The 16,578-nt window shown below is 42.8% G+C and overlaps 1 protein-coding gene across 1 annotated transcript in view; it reads right to left on the bottom strand.

The window, feature by feature from the left end:
- Window positions 1-16,578, bottom strand: part of MYLK4 (myosin light chain kinase family member 4) — a 118,816-nt gene that overhangs the window by 80,825 nt on the left and 21,413 nt on the right. The window contains exon 2 of the mRNA XM_081951858.1: window positions 15,537-15,741. Within this exon, the coding sequence (XP_081807984.1) occupies window positions 15,537-15,686 (150 nt within the window). The 5' untranslated portion in view covers window positions 15,687-15,741. The remainder of the gene's footprint in view (window positions 1-15,536; window positions 15,742-16,578) is intronic.

Genomic DNA, 16,578 nt, shown 5'->3' with positions numbered 1-16,578 from the left:
CCTAACAACATATATTTTGGGCTCCATTGTAGCTGTAAGTTGAGGACTACCTGTATTGTCTTTATTTTTTTCCTAAGATTGAATCCAAAGTCATTTATCAATTTTAGGAAACTCTTCTTACTCTTGCTTCCTCTCTCTTTGCTGCCATGGAGAGAATTCACTCATGTCACATTTTGAAATAATGAACAATGAAAAAGATAAGATTTCAGTAAATTTCCCTAAAAAAGATCAAATGTATTCAAAATATGAAAATTCACATGTTAAGATTTGCACTTCCAATAGTCTAGTTTAAATCACTGATCAGGATTTTCTGCTGGAAATATTGAATTGTTCAATAAGCATCTAAATATCAAGATTTTTTAATAATAACCAATTTTACTATTGTAGTTTGACATGCCTTATTGAAACAAATGAATTGAATTAAAATAATGAGCCATTTATGTCAACGGTTTCCCATTCAAGAGCTACAAGATTAATGTGAGTTTTACTTTGTCTTCCTTAATTAGAACACAAACATCCAACAAAATTCTAATTATTGTCATTTACATCTTCAGTGGAACAGACTTTTTACTATTTAACTATATAATGAAGATCTGCCATAATCCAAAATAGGAAAAAATAGGAAAAATAACTGCCCCAAAATACTATACTTAGCTCTAAATCTATACTTAGCCCATAGAAATATGTTTTTTTTAAAAAAGCAGTAAATTCAGTAGCTAATATTCAGCAAAATAGACTTGCATAAAATTTTCCCCAAAGCATACTTTTGGAGATAGTTTTTGAGCAATAAGGTTATGTAAAATAATTATCTACACATTCTTTTTAATATAGTTTAACTTACTATGTTTCTATATTTGAAAGAAAACAACACTGTCAAAAATCAGAGAGTGGATTAGCATCCAAAAGTTACTTCATCTGAATGCCATCGTGTAGAAATCAACTAAACTTTACATCTCCACTTTCTGAGTCACTGGCTAGAGTTTTCGTTTCAACAGCACCTGCTGCTCTATTGGCATCTACAGGTTTTAAAGTTTCCATGATGCACAAATGTTGTCAACTTCTTGTCAAAGATCCATTATCTCTCACATGGCTATGAAACCTGATGTCTGGGTTACAACTGCACAAACCCTTACAAGGAAAAAGCACATGCTTAGCTTATCCAAAACTGGACCTACCACCTTTTTCACTTGGCACCTATGAAGTCACGTTTTCTCTGCTTTGCAGTTCTGAAAAACAGATGAGCTATTTCTAGATGCCTCCCCAAAGTGTTTAATTGGACATCAAAGCTGTTTTTCTTAATTTGTATAACGGTACAATCTCTTGGAATTCCTTAAGGGGACTTAATGAGAAATTTAACTGGTGTTTTGTATTTAGCCAAAGAAAAGTGGGAGATCCATATGTTTATTATTCAATTATGAAACATTTCTGTTTTATGCAAATATAAAAGCATATTCCTAAATATTTACATAAATATTTTCTAACATACAAGGTTGGGAAAATATAGGTTGTCTTAAAATCAAATTGGAGAACTTGGCAATTTTAAGTCTACATCAGTGGTTCCAAACCTTTTTTTGGCCATTTCCCACCTAAGCATCTTTAAAATCCTGATGCCCCCCCCTCCCACCGGTGACATATAATTCTTACTTTAGACAAAAAGTGAACTCTACTCACTCGAAGGAAGCCTAAAAAGCCATTAAGTTGGTTTAAACAAGGTTCAAATTGCCCCCATTAACAATCAAATTGCCCCCCTGTGGTGCCTGGGCCCCACGTTGTGAACCATTGGTCTAAATGCGCTTTAAGTCTAAATGCAGTGAACTACTGTATATTCTATCATTGGAAGCCCTTGTAGCAATTAGTAATATATAAAGAAAAAGAGAACTGATATATTAGAATACTCAGAAATTATCCCAGGATTACTGACAAACATGTGCACCATCCACATTGTATTATGCGAGACGAAAGCTAGTTTGGTGTAGTGATCAAGGTGCTGGATTAGACATCAGAAGACATGAATTCTACTCCCCTTAAGCATGAAAGCTAAAGAGCTGAATGATTTTACACCATTCGCTTTCTCTCATTTAAGGCTGTGGGAGAAATAGGAAGCAGGAATATTAGTTATGTGTGTTGCCTTAAGCTGACCAAAAGTAAAGGTGAGATAAAAATATAATAATAAATAAATAGGCATGGCAGTGTCAAATAAAAAGCCTAGATTAAATTAGTTGGAGAATTGAGACCGGACCAAATTGTTGTTCTGTGGTCCATTCACATGAACTGATCAAAATTTCTTGTCCCTTAAATCCGGCTGAACTATTTCCCTCCATTTCTTCCTAAATCCTAAAAGTTGCACCCCAAGAATTATCACAATCTTCAGCATGCAGATGCTCACAAAAATTGACAAGACGGTTTTGATGGGCATATTCACTACAATTTGCCACCGCACTAAGTTATAGTGCTGATTTTTTTTCCCTGTAAAGGGCCTTTTGTCAGGTCTCGTCTCCTGATCAGCGTACATTGCAGGGACACGGTGAACATGGGCTGATCCCAGAATCTAAGTGGGGGTTGCCCAATTTGGATAGAGGGCTGTAATGGGGTGCCCAGCCCTCATGCCTGCCTCGCATTCTGCAGGTTCCATGAGAAATCTTCAAATCTTCCTCCCACTATTCAGTAGTGCACTGCCTGCAACTCCTAGAATAAGCCAACTAGGTGATCTACCCAGGGGTGGGTTCCTGTACTGGTTGGTACTGGTTCGCTGTATGCGCACGCAGGCCATGCATTGCTGGCACATGCACAGTTGATGTAATATTGTTCCGCGCATGCACAGAATTATGCCATCAACAGCATAAAAGATTGGGGAACTGGTTCGTGGGCATGGCGAACCTGGGTCGCTGCCGATTCTGTGACCCAGGCCACGTTTCCACCACCAGGCCGAACCAAGAGCAACCCACCTCTGGTTCTACCATCAACCATTTTACTTTGGAGAAATCTTTGCTGCTTGTTAATCAAGAAGGCAATTGGGATTAGGGAATTAGTGGAAATTAGGGATTAGAGGAAGCAATTCACGCTTCTTTAAGTAACCCAACCCGAGGCAGAGGCATATCTTTACAGGTAAGCTCCTTTCCCAGAATGGGTGCCAATGGAGAATTATAAATATAGTCACCTCAAAGACTTAGAAGAAAAATGGAAAGGAAAAGCAAAGAGAGAAGGAATAAACAAGTGCCTTTTGATGAGGCTGGTCTCAGTCAGACACTCCCCCTAGCCTGCAGGCTCAATCAAGCCAACAAATGTATCCTGCTCAGTTCTCAGTCCATAAAATAAAGTACTCTATTTTGAAATCACTTTCTTCAGCATTGAGGTTGCTAAGTGGAGTTTTGCTGTTGCTTACGGTAGCTTTCAGTCACTCACTGAAAAGAGAAAGTAAATGTCAAAAGAGAAGGGTAAAATGGAGACTGGCCTGACCTATTTCAAAATCCATCTGAAAGAGGAAACTTTTTTTTTTCATTTCTCTGCTTTTAATTTTCTTCTTTGGTACAAATTGTCTTTTCTCCTCTTACTTGGATCAACCGCTGTCCTTTAACTTTTCCAGAGTCTGAACCTCTTGAAATGGAATTTCCCTACATTCCTTTGCAGGGAATAGCAGAAAATCCAAAGGACATACTGTAAACTAGGAAGCTGGGAAGTTGAATAAGATCTTCTAGAAGAAGGAAAGAGCAATCACTTCCCTAAAGTTCCTGAAAAAAATAGCCTAATGAAAGGCAGACCCAGGAAGCTCAGCCTTATGGAACAATTATCTTTACTGAATAGGAGCTATCATTTATGCTTTGCATATTGCCCTGGTGTAATGCTGGGAAACTGAAGGTGGGCTCAGAGATTAAGACGCTGAGCTTGTTGATAAGGGTGGCAGCTCGGCATTGGTTCGAATCCCTAGTGCCGCATAACGGAGGGATTTCCCATTACTTGTCGCAGCTTCTGCCAACCTAGCAGTTCAAAAGCATGTAAAAATGCAAGTAGAAAAATAGGAACCACCTTTGGTGGGAAGGTAACAGCGTTCCACGAGCCTTCGGCATTTAGTCATGCCAACCACATGACCAGGGAAACGTCTTCGGACAGCACTGGCTCTTCAGCTTTGTAATGGAAATGAGCACCATCCCCTAGAGTCAGGAACGACTAGCACATATGTGCGAGGGGAACCTTTACCTTTAATGCTGGGCTGGAAGCACCGTGCACTTAACAAGATAGATGATATACATTCTGAGAAAGTGTATACAGCTTATACCTTTATGGTTCCCAAACCTACGATGGGGGATTTATTTTCTTATCATTGTAACTGTGATGCTTTCCAATGAACAAGGACCAAAAAGGGGGGGTTTATTATTCAGGGGAGAGCTTTGAGGAATGGTAGATCATTTTCTTTTTATGTATTTTCTCACCACTGGAGGTCACTGTAATCTTAATGTTTTGAACTCCTCAGGTTCCTGGCAGGAAGACATCCAGTACTAAATGGTAAATGCTTGATGGCTGTATTCAGAAAGGGAATGGGAGATGTGCCGCATGAAATTGGCTGTTAGTAACTTCTGATTTCCTATACTTTATTTTTCAGCAATGTTCTACAGGAGGAATAAAGCTTCTAAATATACCCTGCTCTGGGCTCCTATCTAATCCAGCTATAATATATTGATGTTGCTTTGCACTTATCCACATTTGACCAACTAAATTCACTGTTTTTCCATACATTGGAGTGATGGACGGTGGGTGGGTGGGGGAGAGATCATCAGATGACAGCATGCTCAGTTCTTTTCTTTTTTTTCAGAAAAAGCGAGGGAAGGAGGGAAGAAAGAAAGGAGGGAGGGAGGCAGCCACTTTCTTGCTTAAAGGAAAGGGAAAGGAGGGAGGGAGGGAGGGAGGGAGGGAGGGAGGGAAGGAAGGAAGGAAGGAAGGAAGGAAGGAAGGAAGGAAGGAAGGAAGGAAGGAAGGAAGGAAGGAAGGAAGGAAGGACAGGCTAAGGTCCTGCTCCAACTGATTTTTTCCCTTCTGTGGGTATTCTATTTCTCTGTTTATGTGAGGTAATATCTCCGAAACAATGACCCAAAGATCACAAGTTATCTAGTGCTTGATAGATCTGAAGAAGCTACAAATCACTGACTTTCCACATGACTTAATTTCAACAACAATAGTTTCACTGGTAAAAACTACAAGAAAAACTCACCTAGTTTCTCATCACATACATTTATCCAGCTCAACTGATATTTTTAGGATGCCAGTCTCAGGGGAAAAAACATTTCTAAAAGTTGAAATAACCTAATTTAATTCCTATGTGCTTCACATAAATCAGTTAATGTTACAGTTAGAAAAGCTGTACTTATAGAACACAAAATTAGAATGCAATGTTATGGAACTAAGTTAAACTTTAGCTGAAGTTAAATGAGAGAGAGAGTTTTCTGGTGTGAGCAGACAACAAAACATAATTAAGTGCTCACGTAATTAGAGAGAAACATCCCGTTCTGAGGGAACTAATTAACAAATTCCTGTATCTTATTTTTACTCAGCAAACAAGTGGCTAACACATGGCAAGCATGATATGTAACAGGAAACGGATGCCAAACCTCAAGAAATGCAAGGAACATAACTTTCTTTTGACAGACAAGGACAGATGCGGAGGCCTGTGTATGAATCCTCTTTCTAGCAAATTGTCATTAGCGAAATAAAAATGCATTCATGCTACCTTTCATATTGTTTTAAGTTAATTTCATGAACCAGGAAGCCAATTAGCCATACTGTGTTGACATGCAATCAAATGTAAATTTCTCCAATTAGTGTTAGGCTGGAACCTGAGAAACAATACAGAAGGTAGATCTCGACATACAGGTGAAACTCGAAAAATTAGAATATTGTGCAAAAGTTCATTTATTTCAGTAATGCAACTTAAAAGGTGAAACTAATATATGAGATAAGACTCATTACATGCAAAGCAAGATAGTTCAAGCCGTGATTTGTCATAATTGTGATGATTATGGCGTACAGCTCATGAAAACCCCAAATCCACAATCTCAGAAAACTAGAATATTACATGCAATCAATAAAACAAGGATTGTACATAGAACAATATCGGACCCCTGAAAAGTATAAGCATGCATATGTACTCAGTACTTGGTGTGGGCCCCTTTTGCAGCATATACTGCCTCAATGCGGCGTGGCATGGAAGCTATCAGCCTGTGGCACTGCTGAGGTGTTATGGAAGACTAGGATGCTTCAATAGCAGCCTTCAGCTCTTCTGCATTGTTCGGTCTCATGTCTCTCATCTTTCTCTTGGCAATGCCCCATAGATTCTCTATGGAGTTCAGGTCAGGTGAGTTTGCTTGCCAATCAAGCACAGTAATCCCACAGTCATTGAACCAGGTTTTGGTGCTTTTGGCAGTGTGGGCAGCTGTAAAATGAAGTCAGCATCCCCATAAATCTCATCTGCGGAAGGAAGCATGAAGGGCACCCAGAGAGAGAACCAAGGGAGACAGCTCAGAGAGAGTATACCCAGAGAGATCACACTCAGAGAGAGCCACTGAGAACCTATCTCACAACGATAGGTCAAGTCCGCACGCGGCGGCCAAAAAAGCTGAAGCTCACGGTCCTCATTGAGGACGCTCCCTGCGAGCTTGAAGTTGACACTGGATCGTCTCTCACGATCATATCCTGGTCAACCCTAAAAAAGGCTATCCCAAGCCTCAAAAAACTCTGCCTCAAAAAAGAAAAATGTAAAATTAATGTGCCCAGGGTAGAATTCCTAGGGTACATGATTGACGGTTCTGGGATCCACCCAATATCCCAAAAAGTTCAAGCAATCCAGGACGCCCCTACACCTCGCAATCAGACCGAGTTCCAAGCGTTCCTCGGGCTCCTTAAGTTCTACAGCGTCTTTCTCAGACAGAAAGCAACCGTTGCTGAGCCCTTGCACCGACTACTAGCCAAAAACGCTAGATGGACCTGGGGAGGAACCGAGGCCGCCGCGTTCGCCGGAGTAAAGCGCCTGCTCACAACCGACTCCCTGCTGGTCCAGTACAGCCAGACCCTGCCGCTGGTTTTGACGTGCGCCGCTTCACCTTTTGGCGTCGGCGCAATCCTCAGCCATAGAATGCCCAATGGCACCGAAGCCCCCATCGCCTTCTACTCGAGAATCTTGTCTCCCGCTGAACGGAACTATAGCCAACTGGACAGAGAAGCCTTGGCTGCTGTAGCGGGAGTCAAACATTTCCACGAGTACCTCTTCGGCTGCAACTTAGAACTTGTGATGGACCACAAGCCGCTGCTGGGGTTGCTGGCTGGGGACCGACCCACCCCGGTATCCCTTTCCCCATGCACGACCAGGTGGACTGTTTTCCTGGCTGCCTACACATACAAACTGGTACACCGACCTGGCTCCACGCTGGGACACACCGATGCCTTGAACCGCTGTCCCCTACCCGAACTGTTGGCCGACCCCACTCCTGAGACTCCGGTCCTTTTGATTGACTGTTTGGACTCTGGACCAGTCTCCTCTGCTGATGTTGCCCGTTTTTCAGTGAAGGACAATGTAATTAAGCAAGTGCTTAACTGGGTGTGGAGGGGGTGGCCCAAGGGGCCTGTTGGGGCCGAATTTAAAATGTTTTTTTGCAAAGCGTGATGAACTGTCAGTTTTGAAGGGATGTTTACTGTGGGGGTACCAGGTGGTTGTTCCAAACAAACTGTGACAACCAGTATTAGAGTCATTGCATGTGGGGCATCCTGACATCGTCAGGATGAAGGCATTGGCTAGGAGCTAAGTCTGGTGGCCTAACATGGACAGGGAAATTGAAGAGTGGGTGGCCACTTGCACTCTTTATCAGGAATCCAGACCAGCTCCCCCAGAGGCGCCTGCTAAGGAGTGGGAGCGCCCTCAGGCACCCTGGTCTAGGGTGCACATAGATTTTGCAAGCCCCGTTCATGGCCAAATGTTCCTAATAGTTGTGGATGCATATTTAAAATGATTAGAGGTAGCCCTGATGACCTCTACCACAACAGAGGCGGTCATCAAGGTGCTACGGAGACTTTTCTCCATGCACGGCCTGCCTGACATCTTTGTCTCCAACAACGCGCCCCAATTTACAGCCATGCACTTCGAGACCTATCTAACTAGCCAGGGAATTCGGCATGCCCTAGTCACGCCATTCCATCCGGCCTCAAATGGACAGGCGGAACGAATGGTGCGCTCAGCAAAAGAGGCCCTCGCCAGGATGGGTCCGGGTGATTGGCAAACACAGGTTGATCACTATTTACTAATACAACATATTACTCCTAGCGCCACCACTGGGAGAAGCCCCACCGAGCTTCTAATGGGTCTCCGTCTAAGGTTCCACCTAGACTGGCTACACCCAAACTACTCTGCCACATCGCCCCCCAGACTCCACTAGCAAGATTCGGAACTTTAGGGGATTCCTGCCACGGTGATAGGCATCACCGGGCCTCGCTCTTATCTGTTAGAGCTAGAGAATGATAGAAATTGGAGGAGGCACATTGACCAACTCCGGGGTGCCTAACCCACTCCAATCTTAGGGCACCAGACGAAACTCTGACGCCAACCGGCCAAGGCCCTATCCAAAATGAGCAAACAGTCACTCCTTCCACAGACTTCTCAATCCCGAAAGAATCGGCAGACTTACCAGAGATTGTTGCAAGCCCACAGCGAGCCCACAGTGAAATAGCTCAAAGGACTCCAGCCGCGGCCTGGGGTAAGTTCCAGCAGCTTCCACCGAGAGGAGCTGAGGAGCACACAGGTCCCTCTGACCTGTTCCAAGAACCGGTTCAAAATGAACTGCGCAGGTCTGCCAGAGCTGGGCAAAGACCCGCCTACTTAAAAGACGACGTAACGAATAGGAACACTCCAAACAAGAGGGGAGGGGTTTTAGATATCCACACAAGCTGCTGTGGTTTCCACTCCAGTCCTCCATTTAGGCGAGAGCCTAGGTTTAACCTGATTGGTTGAGAGGTCTGACAGCTCCCTATAAAAGGAGAGCTGTCAGACCTAACAGTTGCTGGATTGTACTTACTTGTCTGTGAATAAAGAGCTGTTGTTGCCTTGAACCTGAGTCTGTTCTCTCATTGCCCTGATCTAACACACACGTTCATGCATACGCTCACCCACCACTTCTGCAGCCCGATTCCAAATAGGCGACAGCCCAGCACCGGGCTGCAGACCAGGGGCTGGAGACTAGTGGTAGGATTCTTTTTTTTTTTTACTACCAGTACTGTGGGCGTGGCTTGGTGGATGTGGCAGGGGAAGGTTACTGCAAAATCCCCATTCCCTCCCAATCAGCTGGGACTCAGGAAGTAGAGAATAGATGGAGCGGGGACAGTCAGAGGTGATATTTACTGGTTCTCTGAATTACTCAAAATTTCCGCTACTGGATCTCCAGAACTGGTCAAAACCTGCTGAATACCACCTCTGCTGGCGACCCCTGTTGTAAACCATAGCAATTGCTCCAAAGCAAGCCAATTTACAGGAATCAAGTTACTTTATTTTGCTGCATCTGACATGCTAGATTGCTCAGACTAAGTATTCTTTACAGATTGTCCTCATCTTACGACCATTCTTTCAGAAACTGATCAAAGTTATGACAACCCTGAATGAATGGTGGTTATGACAGGTCCTTAGAGTTCTGTCTATCTAGGCACTCCCGCAGTCACATGATTGCAATCTGTGTGCTTGGTCACTGGCTTGCACTTAGGTTCAATTGCAACAGCCCACAATCACATGATTGCTATTTGTGACTTCCCTGTCACGTTCCACAGAATGTCAATGTAGAGGCCAGCTGAGAAAGTTGCAGGTTGTTGCAGCTCTGTGCACTCTCTCCAAGTCTTGCCACACACCCACTGCACCCTCACACATCTCCCATGCAAATTTCCTGAGCCTCCTTATGCCTCCCCTGTACTCTCTTTATGCTGTTATCTACTGACCAATCAAAGCAGCTGGGTGATTGTTTCAGCCCTTCAAGGTAGATCATGTCAGGAAAGGGATACCACCAGAAATACTAGAATTCTGTTTTATTGATGTAGGCTATAATAATGGAATCTTGAAAGCCTGATAGCATTTCTTTCCCTCTCTCTCAAACTAAAGATAGTTAAGCTGGAGCTATCTTGAGTTTCTTCCTCACCCTTTCCTGTATTTCAGGATTAAGATCATGTTTTCCCAATGGCTATCACATATCTTCTTCAAGGATAGTTCCATATTTCTCTACACTCAGTAATAAGCACAAAGCAGCTGCTGAAGCCCACACAGAAGGAAAAGAAAAATAGATGCAAAGAGATTCCAAAAGAAGCAGTTCAAAGGCAGGCATTAAACTTATAATCAACCAATACCACAGAATAAGCATTAGGATTTAATAAATATCTGGTTATGTTTCTTCTCTTACATTATTGGCTAAATTCACAATTAACTCGCAGTGTTCTCATTCAATCTACTACAATTGTGTTTTAATCTAGTAACCTTGATATCAAAGATAATTTACATTGCCTGTTGAATTAAAGATTTTTCTATACACAGCTTATAGTTTATCACAGAAAGATAATGATTTTCTCAGTCCCTTAAAAGTGATTATACCAGTGATGGTATAGGTGGCACGCGGAGCCATTTGTCAGGGCACGCGAGGTGCTGTCCTGTCAGCTGGCCAGCGTGCATGCGTGCGCTGGCCAGCTGAGTTCACCGTTTTAAAAAGCCATTTTTAGGATGGTCGTTTTGAGCGCTCCGAAGACATCAGGGAAGCCTCCGGACAGTCCCTGAAGCCTTCGGAATGCTTAAAATGACCATCAGAGCAAACCGGAAGTGACTTCCGGTTTGCTCGGAGAGTCATTTTAAGCGTTCCGAAGGCTTCAGGGAAGCCTCCGGACAGTCCCTGAAGCCTCCGGAGGGCCTCCGGGGGAGCGGGGGAGGCTCTTTTCACCCTCCCCAGGCTCCTATAAAGCATCTGGAGCCTGGGGAGGGTGAAAAAAGCATGTAAAAATGGGGGGGTCACGCTTGGTGTGCGCACATGCGCACTGGGGGGTCACACATTGCATTGTGGGTGCGGCACGCCTGCACACAAGCCCCCTGCGCTCCCCCCTTTGTGGCACGCGAGCCAAAAAAGGTTAGCCATCGCTGGGTTATACTATAAGCTACTGCCTATGAAAGTTCAAAAGACATTCACCTTGCAATTTCTTATACATTTAAACTTCATACAATCAGTATTTATTGACAAACAAAAACAATTTTAATCAAGCAGAACAGAATAAAATATAAGGGATGCCTCCAGTTCTTCCACTGATGCCCAGTCTTCCAACAGATTATTGGTTCTAAGCCAGGGGTGTCAAACTCAAGGCCGGCTGGCTCGATCCGGCCTGTGATATGGTTGCATCCGGCCCGCAGAGCCATCCTGATCTACCCAATGCGAAGAAGAAATATCTGGCCAATGTAGCTTCAGCCCAGTCTACACAGTGTGAAGAGGAAACATGCCAGCACTTTGGGGAGTGGCGTCAAGCTGGCCATGCCCATCCAGTTGGCCACACCCACCCAGTCCCCCCCCCCCGCGGTTAACCACAGCCCTGATGCGGCCTGCAATGAAATTGAGTTTGACACTCCTGTTCTAAGCCATTTAGATTAACAACCAAGCACACAGTCATAATCATAGGCCTGGGGCATGGTAGTCCTGAAATAACAAGCCTTGTAGATAATAACATGAATTACTTCACGTGTAATTTGTAATAAAACAGCCTTAACTATTTCTGAGGATCCTCTGGTTGACGCTGTTCAATGAAACATCTGCCTAAAACTGTGACCTCTTTATAGGAGGTCACAATGACCATCTATTTTAGGCTCAGAAAAGAAGAAATACCAGGAAAAAATGTCTATCATTCAACATATAATTTATTGTTTTCTAGCTCAGTGAGAAACTCCACAATTTTACTTCCTGTAATAAGATCCTTTAGAGTACTTTTTAATAGCAGTCTTTGTGTTTATAAACAGTTAAGCACTACAATCATGGAATTTATTTATTTATGTAAAACATTTACATAGCCGACCACCTTATCTTGAACTCTGGGTGGCTCCCCATCAACTATTAAAATAGCATCAGTAAAACAGCACGCTATAAAACTATGAAAACCATAAAGCATTAAAAAAATCCTGACCGCAAAGTTACATTTTCAATGTCTCTGTTAAATCTTTCATCCTCTTCACCCTATTCACCCTATGAACAGGAATAAGAGCATATAAAAGCAGGCGGGTATACATCGTGTTGCATCTCAAAATGAGAACACTTCCATAACTGGATACAACTGGGTGCTCTCCATCAGTGGTGGGTTTCAAAAACTTTTAGAACCTCTTCTGTAGGTGTGGCCGGCTTTGTGGGAGTGGCTTGCCTGCCATGTGACTGGGTGGGAGTGGCTTGGCAGTCATGTGACTGGATGGGCATGGCCAACTTGTAAAATGTGGTGAAACTCACTTAACAATGCTCTTGCATAGCAACCAAAATGTTGGCTCAGAAACTCTGGCATTTGAGGCATGCAAGTCTTAAAGCTGTCAAGTAACAAGGCCCTTGCACCCCTAACCCTTTAGAAAAAAACCCAGGGGTGTTCAAACTTGACAGCTTTAAGACTTGTAGACTTCAACTCCCAGAATTCCTCCTTCAATCATGTTGGCTCAGGAACTCTGGCGTTGAAGTGTGCAAGTCTTAAAGCTGTCAAATTACAAAACCCTAGCACCCTTAACCCTTTAGGAAAAAAAACCCCAGGGGTGTTCAAACTTGACAGCTTTAAGACTTTAAGATTTAGATAGGAATCTTAGAGGTGGGTGGGGCAATTGGTGAGCCAGCCAATCAGTGATGGTGGGCGGGGCAAGTGTGGTGTGGATGGGTGGGGGGAGGGAGCTGGAACCGGTTCTAAACAGCACAGTAGATTTGTGGAACCTCTTCTATAGAAGAGGTTAGAACTGGCAAGAACCCACCCCTGCTCTCCATTAGCAATTGTCTGTAGAGCAATATTTTCAATCTTATAATTTAATGGGGTTATATATTTTATTTTATCATGTAGACATCAGTTGTATGGAATCTGGGATTGATTACTTATTTACTTACTTACTGGATTTCTATACCAGACTCCTGGCAGTTTACAACCACATATAATCATAATGTCATAAAAAACAGTCTTCAAGATACACAACCCCTCCTCTAACAATCAAATGCCTTAATGCAGCTTCCCTGGATTTTCTTCTTTTGCAGTGTATTGTTCTGCAAAAAGGCCACAGATGGGGAAAGAGGCAGGAAAGACTCAAAAGGTTACAAGTGGAAGATGATAAAAATGTCTGGACTCTTCATAAAGTGCCCTGGGTGGAGAGGTTTCACAAAAGCCTCGTCAGAACATACCCCGAGGGATCAATAAACAGCTTCTCAAAGCTCTAACTTAGACCCTGTGAGAAATATTAAACCAAGCACTCAATCCTCCTGCAGCGCCTCCCAAAGACATTAGCTCAGAGCCAACAGGATTATGTAAGGAGCAGATAAGTATTGCAACAGAGCTGGTGAGCAATTGGGATAGCTGAAAAGAATACCCTTGACTGCCCTGGGTCACTTCTTCAGGAAAGAGCACTTATAAAATTGGCTGCTGTCTGGTTCTGGATTTACAACTTTTCCCAATGGGCAGCCAGTGAAGTAAGCTTGTCAAGCAGAGAGATCCTGGCCAGTGGTGGGATTCAATTTTTTTTTACTACTGGGTCTGTGGGCGTGGCTTGTGGCCATGGCATGGCATGGCTTTGTAGGCGTGGCTTGGTGGACGTGGCAGGGAAGGGTACTGTCCCCACTCCAGGGGAAGGCTACTGCAAAATCCCCATTTCCTCCCAATCAGCTGGGGCTCAGGAGGCAGAGAGTAAATAGGGGTGAGGCCAGTCAGAGGTGGTATTTACCGGTTCTCCGAACTACTAAAAATTTCCACTACCAGTTCTCCAGAACTGGTCAGAACCTGCTGAATACCACGAATGACCCTGGCTCAGTTCTACACCCTGCCATGGTTTTGCTGCCTTGATCTGCAGCGTCTATAATATTGCAGTTCTGTAACGTATCTCTCAGAATACTTTGAAGGACTCTGGAGGTGTATGTGCACGACAGCCTCATTTGCGGTGATAAAATGGTAGTTTGCTGTTTTGGGGCTCTATAAGTAAAGAATTAGCCAACTGCTTCCTTATAAGCAAACTAGCCAAAAAAAACCCCAAAGAATCCAGAGAGACAAACGAAAGTAAGGTTTGGTTTGCACTTCCTGGTTGCCTCATAGTCAAGATAGATCACCTGCTTATGTTGGGAAGGCATGAATGGGTAACACCATGGTCACCCCCTCCTCCCTCAGGAGTAAAGAAGTCTCTATCTGGGTTTTCTTGCATTAAATGTGATACAAGCAAGGAAGCCTGAATGGCCTAAAATGCTTCATTCCATCTTATGTAAATGTCTCCATTTCAATTGGTTGGTGTATGTTCTCCTGGTGTGCCCCTCCCATCCCCATTCTTTGTCTTCAACAGCTGTTTTCTGTGCTGTCTGTCATGAAAGCCTGGACTTTTATGGGCTCCCATTCCCCCTTGTCAGAGGAATAGCAAAATGCTGCTAATTTGTTTGTGCACAATTTTCCCTTCTAGCCCAAGGGGGTGTCCCCTCAACCTATCAGTCCTCAAAAGATATTCCCATAGAAAGGAAAGGAATTGGTGCTCGTTTTCCTGGTCTGAGTAGGAGATGAAGGGGAAGAAGGAAACTTGTTCATTGTGGTGCAAACAGAACACCTGGCCATCTTTGTGGCCAAAGTGAAAGAAGAGGATGAAACCTAGGAAAGGATTTCTTCATTCCAGCTAGTTAATTCACGAGAGATAAGCAGTTGAAGGCTGCAGTGCAAAAAAGCCAGAGGGAGAAAAATTGAGATATCTACCTGACAGGTGGATAGAGGAAGAAGATAGGAAGCCAGAAAAAAAAGAAAAGAAACGTCAAACTAAACAATCATTCTGTAAACAAGTGAAAAGAGGATTTGGTGATGTATCTATTTTAAAAGAAGCAATATTTGCCCTACATTAATTTTCCATACAATATTATTGTTAAATAATTAGTTGTTCATAATTAATGGGGACACCTTAATGGGGCACTTTCATTGAAGCAACTCTTTACTGCAAATGAGAGAGCCTCCCTCTCCATGTCTACGATACTATGCTACTGGAAACTATTCGATAAGATACTATGCTACTGGAAACTATTCCATGAGATACAGTATCAGTATAGAAATAAACCTGATCAGAACAACTTTTGTGTTGTTATTGGGGTGAGGCGGATTGCAGCAAGATTCTAAATTGTATTTATTTGACCCTTAATTAAACTTAGAAAAATTTATGACAATTCCGAGCAAACAAACTCACTCTTTGGCTGCCATGTTTCCAAAAATGGCTGTGAAGAGGAAGAATATATGGCCACGACAGCCACAGTTTGCACAATGAATACATTAGATAATTAACAACAATACACCCATAGACATACACATACCTCATTGTCTTTTGTAATACTTTTCACTGATTCCAAATTATGAAAAAAAGTCACTCCATTCTCTCCACTCTTGTAATATTGCGTGTTCATGTTGTGTAGCTGGTTAAATTGATAGAACTCTGGACGGTATTCAATTATATGTTTATTCATTGTAGTTTCACAAATCAGTGTAGAAATATCTCCCTCATTTTCTCTTGTTTATTGTCTGTAAAAAGGAAAACAAACAGAAGTGGAAAATATTGAACATTAGAGGGTTCCCCCCCCAACCTTCAAAAAAAAAAGTTGCTGTATGATATCATATCCAGGGTACCAAATGGGACACCTAACCACTTATATAATACATCTCCATTGAACCAATAGAACTGGCTACCAATTACCTAACAAACCAGGCTCAGGGGTTTACTTATGAAATATAAGATTCGAAGCAATCTTGGGATTACACTATCTGACAGATCAATCTTTACAGTACTGGTTGATTATAGAAATCATTGGGAGAGTTGTCCAATGGACCCACAGAATACTCTCCCCAGAGAAATTTGTTTCTGTCACATCTTTTAGATATTTATTGAAAATATTTCTCTTCATAAAAGCCTTTCCTATATGGATGTAGCATGAATGTATTCTGTTTCTGGATTTATTCCCTTCTCTTTTTTTTTTTTTTTAAAAAAAGTCTATGTTGTGTATAGCAAGAATGATCAGTCCAGGAATAGAGTCAGAACACCACTTCTCTTGAATGAGAAAGTATGATCCAATCCAAGGTTACAGATGCACAATCCCCAGATCTAGGTAGACCTAACATTTACAGCTGTTTAGTCTTTGTAGAATTGAGTCAGAGATAGGTTCTCCTCATTAAAAAATAGCTCAACCTCCAGGCACTGGGGCAGATCCTCAACATCCCCACTTGACCTGGGGTTAAAGATATAATTATCATCAGCATGTTGATGGTACTGAACCCAAACTGGTAGACTCCTAAACCAGAACTTTAACATATAGTAGGTGCTGAATAAAAGGGAAGATAGAATTGAACCCTGGCATTCCACAA

The sequence above is a fragment of the Natrix helvetica genome, assembly GCF_964273705.1.
Source record: "Natrix helvetica genome assembly, chromosome: 4".
Lineage (NCBI taxonomy): Eukaryota > Metazoa > Chordata > Lepidosauria > Squamata > Natricidae > Natrix > Natrix helvetica.
This window is presented reverse-complemented; position numbering and strand designations above follow the sequence as displayed.